The sequence below is a fragment of the Ambystoma mexicanum genome, chromosome 11 (assembly GCF_040938575.1).
Source record: "Ambystoma mexicanum isolate Mex_15411 chromosome 11, UKY_AmexF1_1, whole genome shotgun sequence".
NCBI classification, from domain to species: domain Eukaryota; kingdom Metazoa; phylum Chordata; class Amphibia; order Caudata; family Ambystomatidae; genus Ambystoma; species Ambystoma mexicanum.
In genome coordinates this window covers 1,111,005,612-1,111,021,713 of record NC_090934.1, presented here as the reverse complement: position 1 = coordinate 1,111,021,713, position 16,102 = coordinate 1,111,005,612, and the positions used below count along the sequence as shown (strand labels likewise).

The following is a 16,102-nucleotide window of genomic DNA, read 5'->3' as shown; positions in this document are numbered from 1 at the left end:
GACTGACCCCTGTGTTGGGACATGTCAGGTATACAGCTTGGGTGTTAGTCCATTGTCGCTCATGGTGACCTGTCCATGAGAAAGTGTTTGTCTCTGGAATGGGGGTGGGGAGGTGAATTCATAGGAATTCATAGGTTTCCTACCGGATAGGATGGGGAAAATGTGTTATTGGGAAGGAGATACCGCGTTTCACCCTCCGGTGTCCCACTTCCACTCCTAGAAGACCACTCATACAGGTGATCCTCCCACACAAGTCCACCCCCAGGAACTGGATCCAAAAGCGATGGCTGTGTCCTGGCCACTTGGATGACAGATCCCCGGGGACTAGCGGGTGAGACACCTTCAGGTTTCTCACACCATACACCATCCACACACAGATGCAGATTGCTGGCATGTGTAACACATGGTGGATTTCACATCTTTTGCAGTTACAAATATTACAAATCAGTTTTCCTTATTTATTTAAGGAATGATCATGAGAAGTTATATGGAGGTTTGTTAAGTGAGACCCTGGACATTTATATTGAGGAAAGGCCTGTTTGGTCAAAATGAGTAGTCTTGCTCTAATGGTTGTGGATGTCACAGAAAATCAAGGAAAGTTGCTTTTCATGGAAACATACACACGCTGGGATTCCTGCACCTTCTCGGAACTCCTAGTCACGTTAGCGCGGGCTACTCTTCTGATCTCTGAATGAAAGCATGATTTAAGCAGATTTTGTGTATTTTTTGCTGTGCCAGAACATACCTGGTGCAGTCCGTCAACAGGACAATGACAACCACCATGTAAGCTATGTCGGCTGCCAGTTTTACCAGCCGCCCTTAGCGGGAGCCACTAAGGGACAAGGGAGCTAATAACGGGCCCGCTATTTGCGGACCCGTTATTAGCTCCTTCCGCATTCCCATTGAGCTCTATGGGGGCTCGAATGGGAATGGGGAATGGTTTTCAGAATGGGGATTTACCGGGTCCTCCAAGGTTGGAATGACCCGTTAAGTCCCCATACCAGTAACCCAGACCCAGTATGCGATATGGGGGTAGCCATGGCGCTAATAGCACCACGGCTACCTCCATACTCGTAATGAGGCCCTTACTCTGATTGTAACTGAGATGAACATGATGAGGCTGTGATTATTTTTACAGACACATGCCAATGTTTATATAATATTTAAAAATAGAAGAACTATTCATCAAAATCATGCCTGGGTTTCAAGTTAAACTGTAGCCACACACTGTTCTTTTTATAATAAAAATGTCTATTTACCTATGGCTTCAAGAGACATAACTTTTCCATCTCTAGTTGAAACTGTAGCAGCCGTGGGAAAGCCTTTGTCCTTAAGAAACATCATCACATATGTCTGCATCTCTATAAAGTCACCATGTTTACTGTCTTCACAATTAGTTATTTTAAGGACGAAATCAGACACATTTGTAGTTTTCTCCACATCTGTAGTTTTTATATGAAAGTTTTGGTCATCGTAGCTGGGTAGCGGCTTGATCTCGGATACCAGTAGTCCAAACACAGCTTCGATCAAATGGGCAGCTTGTGTATCATTAAGGGCTGGCTTTCCGCAGTCCCAGGATGCTTCAGGTTGCTTCTTTTCACTTGACATTTTACTGTAGCTAATAAAAGAAAATAATACATTTTACCATGAATATGTGGTGAGAATATCAAAAAATGAAACACCGTTGAAATTCAACCCCTACATTTTACGTTCACTGTCCTTGTCCAATTACTCACTGTTTGATCATACCACATTCATTCCACCACATTGTCAAAATTGGTTTCATGTTATATTAGTCAGCAAAATATACCAACACAAAAACCAGGAAGTAATAATGAGGTAAAAATATAAAAAAATAAATTATGTGCAAATACTAAATATAAAGCAAAAATAAAGCAATTCAAAAGAAACAATATTTTGCCCTTATTTGACCACCTTCCAGTACCCCTTACTCCACCTTCTCAACACCATCACCTGCCACTGCTCCCTCCACTCTACTTCCATTCTCTCCCACTAGCTCTACTGTGCATGGCACATATCCCGTGGGTTGCCAACCTTTCATGTGGGGTGTGGATCCCTTCACCCGACAGACCATGAATACACTTGCAACTATAACCTGTTCCTACCTCTCCACCTCTTTAACCTCTGTCTTGAATCCAGATCATCCGTTTTGCTATACTATTTCTTCCATACTACCCATTCACAAAACCACCCAGTGCCTCCACTAGTAATGCTGCCACCTGTTGAGTTGTCGCTCTCTTCCCTCACTATCACTCTTCCCTCACTGTTTTACTGTGTTGCCCAAACTCTCTTGTAGACCAATTCACGATAAGATACACATTTCAAACTTCTTATTCTTGTATCAAGACTATGGGCCTCATTATAAGGCTGGCGCTCCCGTAATGAAGGGGGCCGGTACGGGAGTGGCCCCCTTCATTATGGGAGCGCCAATTACGAGCTTCCCATCGCGGGACCCGGATCGCACGCATGGTAAAACCAGGCGTGCTTTCCGGGTCACGCGAGGGGAAGAGGGAGGCAATAACGGGCCAGATGTAATCTGCCCGTTATTACCTCCCTCCCCATTGAGCCCTATGGAGTCTCAAATGGGAATGGGGATGGGCTCCTGCAAGGAGGAATTACCGGGTCCTCCTATGTCGGAGTAACCCGGTAAGTCCCCATTGCAGGAACCCGGTAATGGAGCCCGGAACGGAGGCAGCCATGGAGCTAATAGCTCCATGGCTACCTCCATTCTCGTAATGAGGCTCTATACGTCAAAACTTCCATCTTCAAATATATAGTAGCGATCGCTGTGTGATAGTTGCACTGGTTCATGAATCACCTGCTATGATTTGAGAAAGAACCTTGCCAAATAATTATTTTTAAACATGCAGTTGTTCCAATTGTTGCATCTGTAGCCAAAGTAGCATAGTGCAAAGCATCATGAAGGGGCCCTAATAGTTGCAATGTTCGAATCAAATTATGTAAAGCGAACCAATTGAAGAAAATGTTTTCAAAATGCTGGCAGATATTTATCTGGGTAGGTGAAAGCAAGAGGTATAACAGGGACCTGAAGACGTGTGCATTGTCAGTTTCATTAGAACATGACAGTGTGAAGCATGTGTAGGTCAAGATTATATATTAGGAATTCGTCGTTGTGCTTTTTCTGAATTGATCTCTGCAGCAGAATATTTTGAATTAAGTAATTTTAAAGCCAGGAATAAGCTAATTTTGTAACCCTGGGATTTTAGTGACCCTCTTGGCTATACATTTCAGAGAAACAATTATTGCATGCAACTTGTGGGCAAGATCATTAAATTGACCACACAAACATATAGTTTGTACGAGTGCATTGCATACTTTCAGGATTTGTTACCATAGTATGTCTGCTTAGATGAGATGGCTGAGTTTGTCCGAAGCAGCAAAGAGGTTCAATACAACCAGTGGAACAGGATAAGTCATTTCGTCTGTATGTTTGAGGTCCTCATAAAGGGAGATGAGATGAATTTCAGTGCCTTGGTTTGGCCAAAACCCTGCTTGCAAGTCACACAAGAAAGTCAACATAATAAGTCTACAGAGCTTGTGCCAGAAGCTCTGCTGTGTAAGGGAATATCAAGGATGGGCCTGCAACTATGAGGGTAATTTAGGTTTATGGTAAGGTTCTTAGGTAGAGGTTTGATGTAAGATGTTTTAAGTTGAGGGGATGGGTCGTGCAGAACCCAATTCGGATGACTTTCTGAAAACAAAGCATAGAATGCAGATTTGGGTCAAAGTCCTTATATCTTTCTACAGGGCCAGGAGGCAGGTGTCTGCAGGAGAGCCTGAATTCTGCAAGAGTTGGATGCGAAAAGTCATGGTTATGAGGAGGGAAGTTATAAGATATGATATGATATTTTATTTATAGCGTGCCCATACACAAGTGTTTCAAAGCACGACGAGTCAGGGGAGGGGTACAAGGGGGGACAAGACAACAATCTTACTTGGCCCAGTGATATTGAGACCGCGCAAGTGCAGGGGAGAGGAAAAGAGGGGAAAAGTGCTGAGGGAAGGGGAGGAGGAACAAGTACAGGACATAGGATCTAAGCAACAAGAAACAAAAAGTGCGGCCAGAAGTTGGCAGTGCAAGGCAAAGTGCAAAAACAGCAAGTGATAGATAGTGCAGGTAGGGGGGACTGTAGGGTTACAGATACAGCCCCAAGTGCAGGCATGCCAGGGGGCAGTGCATGTGTGCAGCTGGGAGGTCAGGGACCTGGGCCCGTGGTTCAGAGGGTAGCCAGGTAACCAGTGCAGTATCAGACAGGAGATCAGCAGGGAAGAGGAAGAGAGAAGGCAGAAGCAAAGAGGAATGGCTGGTGCTGCTTCTGGAACCAGAGATGGTTCTGCTCAAGTTTCAGAGAGGCAGTTCCGGAGGGAGCCCCCGCCGAAGAGAGATATCTGCCCCCAGCTCATTGCTTGGAAAAGCGCCTGACACTCTAGGAGTTGGAGGTTGAGGAGCGAAGGACTTGACTAGGAAGATATTTCAGAAGAGAAAGCTGGAGATATTTTGGTTGCACGCCCCCGTAGACCTTGTGGACAATGCAAAGGGTCTTGAATTTGACCCTTGCAGCCACTGGGAGCCAATGGAGGGATTTCAGTGCTGGAGAGATATGATCCCTGGGCTTGAGGCAAGTCACACAGTCCTGTTCTGGATGAGTTGCAGAGGACAGAGAGTAGAGGCAGACAGATTTAAAAAGCTGTTATAGTAGTCAAGCCTAGAGAGAATCAGAGCTCTAGAGAAGGTGAGCTTCTAGGGGAAGGAGAGGAGAGGAGGAATACCTCTGAGGAGGTGTAGTTGGTAGTTTGACTTCTTAGAGACGTCAGAGATGTGAGGAGAGAAGGAGAGTGTGAAGTAAAGATAACCCTGAGGTTCTTAGCCTCGCAGGTGGGAGCAGGAGGAGGGCTAAGGGAGGCCGGCCAGAGAGTGAGGGGAAAGAGGGGTACAGGTGTGCAAATGAGGAGGATCTCTATCTTGCTGGCATTCAGGCAGAGATCATTGGTGGTGCACCACTCTTGGATTGCAGACAGACAATCCAGGATGAGAGAAGAAGAAGAGGCAGCAGTGGGGAGCCTGAAAGCGAGCTGGGTGTCATCCGCATAGCACTGGAAGTTGGCACAGAATGAAGCAATGCAGTGGACAAGAGGTGCCAGGCATGGGTTGTACAGCCAGGTAGAGAGGTTAGACCCCTGGGTAATACCGCAGGTGGAGAGAGAGATAGGGGAGTGGAAGGACCCAAGTTGGACCTGGGAGGGTCGGTCAGAAAGGAAAGAATTTAACCAAGCTAAAGCCTGTGATACCCAGATTATCACGGAGCCGGTTGAGCAGGATGGCATGGTTAACCATGTCAAAGGCAGAGGAGAGATCAAGTAGGATGAGCACAGAGGGGAGATTAGAATCAAGGCTAGAGAGCAGTCCTTCATGGATATTCAGGAGAGTAGTTTCCGTGCTTCTGGCTGGTCTGAAACCAGACTGATGGTCATGGAGACAGCCCACAGATTCAGTGTGAAGGTTAAGCTGGAAGATGTCTTTAACACACAAATAGGTAGGGGCACAGCTAATATCCTGCACAACCGGCAACGAGCCCCACAATAGATAAAACCTATAAAAAAAAAACACAAAAAGTGCTGGTGTGCAGTGCTCTGGTCCAGGGGGGAATAAACATGTGTTCTCTCTAACCCTTACAAGGAGAGACGGTGAACCACTGTGCAACTTGGTGCTAAGCTGTAACCATCAGTCAAATTCGGAATAATCAACCAAATTTTGAACTACTCAAAATAATACAAAAAAATGTTGACAGAAAAATGTTCTATCTATTCATAAACATCGATTAAAATTCAGAAACACGAACAATAGGCAGCTCTGTACACAATGTATATTCTGTGAAATCAACAGAGAGTAACAAAAAATAATGGAAACAGGAAAAATAGAATGCAACAGGGAAAAACGAAAACAAGCCTAATACATTTTCTGGCTAGACACTATGATTAATCTAACCTATCAGTTAGTAACAGAAAATATAGTTGTTGACCAAAGATGTGTTAAAAAAAATCAATAGTTCATTCACTGCCACTACACTCCATTCCCATTGAACTCAACATGTTTCATTGCTCGCGCAATACACTCACAATAAAATCACAGGAAATTCTTCAGGGGTGCTAATTTGCCTCTATACATAATCCACAATGTTTTTTGTAAATAGAAGGCCTAAACTGGTCTTCAATAGTGACCCCAATAAATGGGTCAACAATTTGATCGTCCATAATCTGGTCCGTTAGTTCCCACTGTGGTGGATTTAATCACTTGGTTGGTTTGAGAGACAACGTGTTCCCACCAGCAGCTGCCTCTTTTTAAAGGGCCAGGGTGGATGGAAAAGCCTAAGCGTGATTGTGCACTGGCGTCCTTAGCCCGGATGGGGCCACTGCGGAATCTGATTACAGTTGTATCGGTGGAGGTGCTTTTACTCTCTGCCACTAGCAACATCTGCTTGTAATCGCTGATAATAATTGCATGGAACTGCCAGCCGTTGTTTTTTTAATTAGTTAATTGCACACTGTGACTTTGTAGGAGTAGACCATTGAACTACTGGGAGCTGAAACTCAATGTCCCTCCAGTCCTGCAAAATGCATAGACCAGCATTCAGCGTAGTGGTCTTTCATAAGTCCGTACCGAGCTCCCCAGGAGGGTAATGACCTGTGTTGGTAATTAGTCCTCGTCTTCTCAGGTAGATCACCGTCAATAAATTACAAATCTCGTCACGTTATTCACAATGGCCTCTTGCTCATGTTGCTCTCACGTCCCGATCGTAGACATACCATACGATCGTAAGCTGGAAGTTGGCCAGCTTTTCAAGGAGTTTGCCCAGGAAAGGAGTGATAGAGATAGGGCGATAATTAGCCTGAAGGGAGGGGTCGGCTGAAGACTTCTTGAGAAGAGGGTGCACTAGAAAGTGCTTCAGGGGGAGAGGAAGGTACTGGAGGTGAAGCAGTGATTGCAGAAGTCAGCCAAGGCTGGGTTGAGGGTGTCAATGTGGTCCTTGATGGTTTTGGAAGAACAGGTAAGAACCTGTTTAGATGAGGTTTTCATGGATCAGACTTGTCCAGAAACCTCATCGGGGGAGAAGAGAGGAAAGGCAGAGAAGGGAGGGTGGGTGGCTACAGGGGGGCAGGAGGGAGATGAGAGTGTGGGGGGAGAAGCAGGAGAAGCAAAGAGGGTGGACAGGATGTCCTGAGTTTTAAAGATGAAGTGAGAAACCAGGTGCGTACAGAGTGCCTGGGAAGGGACATGAGATGTAGAGACTGCAGCAGGATTGGCCAGCTCCTTGCAGATTTTGAAGACTTTGGCTGAGTTGTTAGATGCCGCAAAAACAGGGGCTTGGATGTGAGCTCTCTTCTTAGTGAGGACAGGGAGTCAGTATTACCTTTGGAGCAGGCAACAGGCCAGTATGCCTGAGGGTGTACAAGATGCCAACCATTTCCTCCCAGCCACCCTACAGTTGTGTTTGAGGGTGACGAGGTCTGAGTCGTACCATCAGTTGCACTTGATTTTAGGCTTCATATGGATCCTCATAACAGGGGCAGGTAAATCGAGAGTATCAGAGATAGCAGAGTGGAGCACGGAAAGGACTAAGTCAGGGTGGCTGTCAGACAGAGGTGCAGGAGGGGTAGAGAAAGCCTCAGCTGACACATGGGTCGAATGACTGAGAAGGTGGGTGGCAGTGTAGGGGTAGGCTTGGCCTGAGTGGTAGAGGAAGTGAGAGAGTCGCAAAGGCTGCAGAAGAGTCCTGTGGCAGGACAAGAAGCATCCAGGAGGATGTTGACATTTCCAAGGAGGAGGAGTTTAGTGGTCAAGGCCAGGAGGCAGGAAGAGAGGTCTGGCCACATGGAGAGGAAGGAGATGATCAGACCAGGTGGCCGGTAGATAGTAGCCACTGTGACAGAGTGGCCAGAAGAGAGAGAGAGCCTGCAGACCAGGCATTCAAAGGAGGAGTAGGCCTGTATATGAATGACTGAGGCAGGAATCCACTCAGGGAGATCAAGGCTACACCCCGACCAGAACGGTTGGATCTCAGTGCGGAGAGGATCTTGTAGCCATCAGGGAGGAGAGTGTCAAAGCTTGTGACAGAGCTGGCCGTGAACCATGACTCGGTGAGACCAAGGACAGAAAGGTCGAGTTCGTCCAGGAGACAGCAGATGTCAGAGGAGTGTTTGACAGCTGAACGAGAGTTAAGAGTGGCGAGGTGGAGAAGGTTGCCTTCCCTGAAAGACTTCCAGGGAGGGGTACAAATCAGAGGTAATCCCTGCGGAAGTGCCATAAGAAATAGTTGTCTGTTTTCCAGTGAGATTTGTGTGTGCAATGAAGGTTTTAGGAAAGTAGTCACCAATAGACTAACAGAGAGACTCAGTAGCACCTAGAGATTTTCAAGATGCTAAATGTTACAATGGATAGATGGTCAGCCTGTATGACTTTAGGCCACTTTGTCATACTTGAAATGATGCTGACAAAAACACAACTCGAAGCATTTATTTTGATCCTCGTTTACTAGAAGAAAGTGTGGCCCTTTAATCGAAAAAAAGGGTGGAAGGGAAGCTGCAACAGCCATTTTGTTTGGTGACTTTCTAAGTGTGGATAATTGACATGCATCCTGGTCTGACACCGTCACAGATTCATCTTAGATCCAAATTCAAGAAATAGTTGTGTAGCTGCTCAATAGTTCACCCAGATTCAATGACTTCATGTTCACCATTGAGTCAGTGCATGCATATTATTGCATTGATACTACCTATCTTTTACCATAATGGCACCAAATGGGCACAGAGCAGAAGTGGAAGAGGAAGTGGTTACTGGTGGAGGTCTGTCAGTCTGTCCTCAGTGCCCAAAGTCACTGGAGGAGAAGCATGTAACTCACACCAGAGCGCAGCACGGAGCAGGAAGTGGAGGAGGAAGTGGTTACTGGTGGTTCATGGTGGAGCGGTGTCGAGGGGTGCCCACCAAGGAGATGGTCAGTAAGTTATATGCCTCCCCATTGCTGACTGTGACTGGAGATAGAGGCACTCGCTCATTCTTGAGGACCATTAAGGATCGTTAAAGCCGGAGCGCTTAAAATTGTACCTCTTCCGGACTGACTTATTTGCCTCGTAAATTCCAATTTCGTGGTGGAGCGGTGCAGAGGGGTGCCCATCAAGGAGACAGTCAGTAAGTTACATGCCTCCCCATTGCTGACTGTGACTGGAGATAGAGGCAACCGCTCATTCTTGAGGACTATTAAGGATTGTTAAAGCCGGAGCGCTTAAAACTGTCCCTCTTCCGGACTGACTTATTTGCCTCGAAAATTCCAATAAGGGTTGGAGGCGTACTAAGCTCCCTCCTGTGTCAGTGCTACCGGGGGTGGGGGGAGAGATGGACTAAGGCTGCTCCTTGAGCTGTTGGGCATTCCGTGGCTCCCTCCCCGGGCATACCTAAGGATTGGGTGTTTGATGCGGTTCTTTAACACGGCTCAGATTTATTAAGACATTGACCTGGGGTGGATTGCATTTACATTTCTGCTTGTGGACTGTTGGTGTTTTCGCTCATGCTTGATGGACTTTAGCCTCGCATGGCTAACATGACAATGATGCCATTATAGGCCATTGTCGTTATAGCTTTTATTGTTCTATTATTTTTAGGTGTCTTATCTCTAGAATTTTATAGTCTCTTTTTCTTCTCTTTTTAAGGTGCATTTAAGGTGTACTGTGTTTACATTTTCAGTCCAAAAATGGTGAAAAGGAAAGCTAGGGATGAGGGTGCAGTGGGTACACTGGCCACAAGTGCTAAACAATCTAAGCAAACAAAATCAGCCCAGGAACAAACTTAAGACATACCCTATCTCTTACAACGCTCCCTGGACTTGTATTTGGAAGGCATGGCTGGGAAAATAGAGATTCGCCTTATTGTCACCGAAAAGGCTATATGGTCTGCTGCTTCGGGCATAGTGGGGAACTCCAAAGGCAGTAGTGTTGAAGAGAATAAATGTATGGAGGGCTTGGGGGAATTACTGAATGTGGTGGATAAGGACAAGGCTAAAGTTGCCCAGGCAATGGTGCTTAGGGATAGCATGCTAACTGACCCAGTTGTATCAGGCGTTAACAAATGTGAAGGGGAGGGGGATGGAAAAGGGTACAGAAATGGGGAAGTGATGAGGGCGGGTGCAGCTGTCCCTGTAGATTTATCAGTGAGCTGTTACCTGGGTGAGAGTCCGTAAAAGGGCAATGTGTCAGGATCCAAACACCACCTCTGCGGGAGAGGAGGATAAACTCTGGCTGCAATCACTCTTAGACCCCTTAAGCCCCTGCAGACCATACTTGACTCGCTGCAGGCGTTTAAGTCTGGGGTAATGTATATCCTGGCCATCCTGGATGACTTGATTAGAGACCTAAAAAAAAAAAAAGAGTGATGCAAATTGATTTGGAGGGGGGTGAAAAAAATGGCATAGTTGCCGTGGTGGCAGGTGTGGGGCATGGTACGGGAGTAGAGGTGGGGGGGGGTTGTGGCACATGAAATAGAAGTGGAGGGGCCTTTTATGCCAACACCTGTAATAACCAACAAGGGCCATGCTGGGGATTCAAGAATTGAATCAAGTCTCAGCAAGGGGCCCCTGGTAGGGGAATTTGGGGCTGGGGGAACTTCAGGGTGTCAGAGAAGAGCATACTGAATTAACCGCCCCAGCAACCCCGCTTGTGGGGATTATTATGGGTGTACCAGGCGTACCTAAGGGGGGGTTCGAAACAACAATTTTGCTGATGAATAAGACAAGCCATTGGATCAATGAAATCTTTATGGGCCCGAGCATCGATCCCAGCCTTATTTTAATGGCAAGAAGGATAGGCTGTCTTTGATCAAAACCTAAAGTGATGGAGGGTGACTGTATTTTCGTCTCTTTTTCAGATCCAATGATGGTCAATTACCTGGTCAACTCCAATCTGTCCAGAGGACTCAAACCAAATGTTTACAGACTACGTAGTAGGCTGGTATTGCTGGACTTTTTTTTACCCATGAACAGGCAGGGAGGGTGAACAAGGGAATGGCTCGGGAGAGCTTTCAGGGATGAGGGAAGCACAGAGGGGCGCCCACTTGCGGGGAACACTGCACTCAGTCTTAGTAGTAGACACTTCACAGGGTCAAGGACCAACTCCAACCTAGAACGACTGATTTCACAGAGAAGAGGGCTATCCACCACTGGGGTCAAACTGGTTGTTCGATCCTCTAACTTCTTGTAAAGACTGACGGATGGCCCACCGGTCTAGCCCAAAGGACCAGAAGGGTAGTGAGGAGAGGGGGGGGGGGCGGTTACAGAGAATGGCATGGTTCCTGTGGCACCAGAGAACACCCCTGGGTGGCAGGCTTGCCCTCGGTGGCAGGCTTGCTGTCATGGATATAACTGGAGCAAAGGGAAAACCTGAAAGGGAAGACATTGTGGAGTTCCTTAAGACTTATGCGGTCATCCTTTTGCAAGAGACTTGGGCATTGGAGACCCCCCTCAAAGATGGTTATGTATCCTACAGGATTCCAGCCAAGAGAAATGCTAGAGGCAGATGTCTTGGGTGCCTGGCCATCTTGATTAAGGCCTCTTTAACCTGCAGGGTAAAGGTCGTTGAGACAAATATGGACTACCTATAGCTGTTACTAATCTTACCATTTTAAAACTTTATAACAGCCTGCATAAGACAGAGGTGTATAGGTTGGAAAAGCTGAAGTTTTTTATCGATGAGCTATTAACAATTAGGAGAAACCGTAGAGCGAACTGTATATAGGAAGGAGATTTTAACCTAAAAATGGTTGTCGGACCATCAGAGGATCTGTTCGACCCGTTGGAGGATCTGTCTCGGAATATCCCCATCCCAACAATGAAGAATGGGTGGGTATGTGCAAAGGGCCTACAGATGAGAATCTGGCTTATAGAATGGGGATGTGTTCAGTAAATACTCATAGCATAGCTCCTGATAAACCGGGAAATGACACCTTTAATAATCACAAGGGCTCCTCTACCATAGATTACTTCTGTATCTCGTTAGAGCTTTCGGACAGGATAGAGGGCTTTGAAGTGTTGATGGACCCTAACCACCCAATTAGCCTGAAACTGAGGGATGTTGTGTGGGGTCAGGGAGGTAGGCCACCAAGATAGCTTAGCATGCATGGTAAAAATGAATGACGCCTCCATTAGAACAATAACATCGGCAAGAATCTGGGATACTAACCTATACATAGACAGTTTGGAAGAGGACATTTCCATCATCCATGGTATCCTATATAGTAATGCAAATGTAGGGCAGGTAGTGGAAGTTTACGAAGCTACTAGGGACACTGACCAAGGGCTTTACGGCACAGCACAGTAGGAATGCGTACTCCCGTAAAAGGGCGTGGTTTGACGAGTCCTGTACTTCTGCAAAGAAATCACTCCTGAGGGTTTTGAAATCACCAACCAGCATGAGGGGGGAGATAGCTCATGCTAGAGCGAACTATCGCCTGGTGCTGGAGAAAAGGAAAGGTGAACTTGAGGAGGAAACTTGGGAGAGTTTCTAAGAAGCATTAAGGCGCAATAATCAGAAAGCTTTCTGGAAATTTGTGAAAGGGGGCCCAACTCCTAAAGCAATGGTGAGTCCTAGAGGTACGCATGTGGAAGAGGCAGCTTGGGTGGAGTATTTTGGCAATCTGTTTGGAGGAGGAGACCAGCGGAAAGGCATGGGAGAAGCTGTACCTCATTGCATTTCAGGCTGCAGGAGGTTTCTCGGGCCATCACTCAACAGACCCGTAACAGAGCCCCAGGTCCTGATGCAAAATCCCTTCGGACCTGTTTCAGGATCAGTTAGACCTTTGGGCCCCACTGTTGACCATAGTGTTCATTGCCTGTATGGACACGGGTTGCTTCCCGCCTTCGTGGAAATCGGCCATTATCTTTCCCATCTTCAAGAAAAAGGACCCTGCTAGTCCCACGTTTTATGGACCTATTTCCCTGCTAGACACCTCCTTTAAAATCTTTGGGAGGGTACTGCTGGGGCACATTGAGTCCGGGTTAGCGGAGAAGGTAGTTCTCTCTGACATACAGTTTGGCTTTCGTCCCGGGGTGGAAACTATGGAGCAGAGCCTAAATCTGTATCTAGTTGTCTCCAACTACGTTTTTTGTAGGGGGCAGGGGGCGTAGCTTGCGTTTATGGCCCTGAGCACAGCTTTCGACAAAGTAGGTAGATTGAAGCTGTGTGCCGCGTTCGGGTCCATGGGATGCCCAGAGGCAATTGTAGCTGTGTTACAAGAACTTCACAGGGAGAACCTGGCTTGTGTATGCAGCGGTACTGGAGGGCAATGCACTATGTGTTTCAAGGTGAGATTTGGGATTTGTCAAGGCTGTTATTTAGCCCCAATTCTATTCACCCTGTATATCAATGGGCTTTTAAAGGCACTGGTGTATAGGAAGCAGATTATCTGAATTTCGAGGGGGCAGGCTTTTTCCAGTCCTGGCCTATGCAGATGATGCCGTGTTAATAGCCAGGACTCCGAGGGCCCTCCAGATGCTGATTTCCGCCTATGAAAAATCTGGGCCTTAAAATGTACACCTTTGAAATCAGCAGTAATGGAATGCATGGGAATAAAGTGGCCGGAGAAAATGTGCCCCATGATTTGCAATGGGGAGATAATCCCCAGAGTCAAGGAATTTGGTTATCTGGGGGTAATATTCTGAGAGACAGTCACGGGCGATGCCCATATCATAAAACAATTGTCGAAGCTAAGCCAACAAGTAGGAGGGATTTCATGCTTTTTGTCCCGCTGTCAGGGTCAACCGTTGGACATAGTACTAAAAGTCTACGAAGCACAGACCAGACCATTAGGGGGGGGGTTTCCTAAAAGCTCCCGAGATTCAGGGCAAGGAGAATAGGTTTTTTATAAAGTTATTGGGACTCTCAGGATCCACTCCCTGTATCTCTATTCATAGGGAACTAGGAATGGATTTATGGGAGGTCCAATGGGCCTTGGCTCTGATTATTTTTTGGCTTCATCTTTGGCCGAACAAACATGCTAATCTACGCCACTTCATTATTAGGATGCTAATGGCAAGGGATAATTGGAAATAAATCCTGTGGCTGGTCTTTTTTGACGAAGCTCTGACCCGAAGTAACATTCAGGTTCTTTCCCCACCTGATCACTTGCTGATCATCGGCCAAATGAGATCCTACAGAATAATCTTGGGATGGTCAATAAAGGAGAAAAGGGATTCTATGGAGTTTGTTACTAATTCAGATAGAGTACATGCAGTGATCAGTAGGGTGATGGAGATCCAGCCCTATCTCCACTGTGGTTCTTAAAGAGGAGATCATTGGATGATCACGCGTGCCAGATTTTACTGCCTACAGCTTAGGAGAACAACAGCTAAATTGTTTGGGTACCCTGACATACCAGGATGCCGGGCATGCAGGGCAGATAGAGAGGACCGGAACCACCTCCTATATTCAGCCCAGCATATAACCTTGCTAGACAGTCCACTCTATTGCTGGTCCTTAGGTCAGCCAATTTCCGCTCCTACAGGGAGGCAGTGCTGTTTCTCTTGGCTGCGGACTCTGTATTGACAGCGTGGGCCCTTTTATCCTTTTTGAAAAGAGCCATTTATCAAAGAAAGGGGATATTGGCCCAACTGAACTAAAATGAATGGTTTTAATTCGGATAATGCATCGTGCACTTTCATCTATTGAATATGTATTGGATATTATGAATTGGCTGTATGGTGTTGTTCTCCTCTCCTTTTCAGATCTAACATGAATGGCTATAATCCATGGATTATGCATTGTCTACTTTAATCCATTGAATATGTATTGGATCTTATGAATTGGCTGCATTTTGTTGTTGTCTTCTTTTTTTACATGGAGTAGTGTTTTAAAATTGTCTTTTCTGATTAGGGCACCGCATTTTGTAAGTAAGAAGTGATGGTAAATTTTGTTATCTAATATGTTTTGTATTTCTATGTGTTTGATGGATTAATTGATCTGAATAAACATATTGACTGACTGATAATGGCACAGACTTGTCTTTTGAGGTCTAATACCTAGTGCAGAGAGTTACTCCACAGCACAAATCAGTAAAAAAAATTGTCGAGCATGCATGTGTGCCCGGGAACCTTCCTCCAAGAAGTTCGTTAGTGGCAGTTCTGAACCCGTGCTCTGCTTAACCTGCAATTACCACTGATCCCACTTGTTGCCTACACATATGCAACATGCCTAATTAGTATCCCAGAGGGGGTGGTGGCCTCACAGTCAATGAGGAGGCTTAGAGCAGGGGCTTTACCACATGGTACAGCCCCTGCTCCGAGCCTCCTCAGAGCAGGAGGATGCCATCTTCCCTCTCTGGCTTACCAGGTAAGTGTGCTTCCCTGTGCCTCTGCGTCCCATCCTCCACACCTCTTTTCCACACATTTCGGCCCTCCACTCCCTTCCCACTTAACTTCAGCTTGCTTGATGGTTGCCGGTGCCTGGAACTGTAGTGTTCCCAGCGCAGCTCCGCCGTCCGAAGAGCTGCCATGGAAAGGGAAATTGGACTACATGAAGTAACATTTCCCTGATCCATGGCGGCCATCTTTTCTTTTTAAGTTGTGAAACAACGAGTCCATAGTTTCACAACTTGCACAATATTAGTATCCCGTTACAATGTACCAGGATACTAATAGCAATAACCCCTCACTGGAAGGCCATTACTGCACCCATAACTAAGTAGCTATGGACCCAGGGCCCTACCGGATGCGGTAATGGCCCCCAGCTTGGGGTTTATAGCTTAAATATTGGTACTTTATGAATATTTTATCAGACCATCCTGTGCATGTTATTCACACAACAGATAGATACTCCACTGAACTTCCTCCTGTCAAGTTCCAGCGACCTACTAATTACTATTTTAAGGAGGGACAAGTACTGTTTTGCAAAACTGACCCCTAATTCTACGTCGTAAAGTTAACACCAAAACAGACAGGCTCCAGACCAATTGTGACACACCCTGAATGTCAAGTCTTAGTTCTATATATGTTCCAGTAACTTGACAAAGGTTCAGAATTGGACA

General features: G+C 46.2%; 1 protein-coding gene across 2 annotated transcripts in view; it reads right to left on the bottom strand.

Annotated features, from left to right (window-relative positions):
* The window catches only part of HYKK (hydroxylysine kinase), a 380,097-nt gene that overhangs the window by 220,786 nt on the left and 143,209 nt on the right, over nucleotides 1-16,102 (bottom strand). For both annotated transcript variants that reach the window (XM_069624419.1, XM_069624418.1), the window contains exon 2: nucleotides 1,260-1,618. In XM_069624419.1, coding sequence (XP_069480520.1) covers nucleotides 1,260-1,608 — 349 coding nt within the window. In that variant the 5' untranslated portion in view covers nucleotides 1,609-1,618. The remainder of the gene's footprint in view (nucleotides 1-1,259; nucleotides 1,619-16,102) is intronic.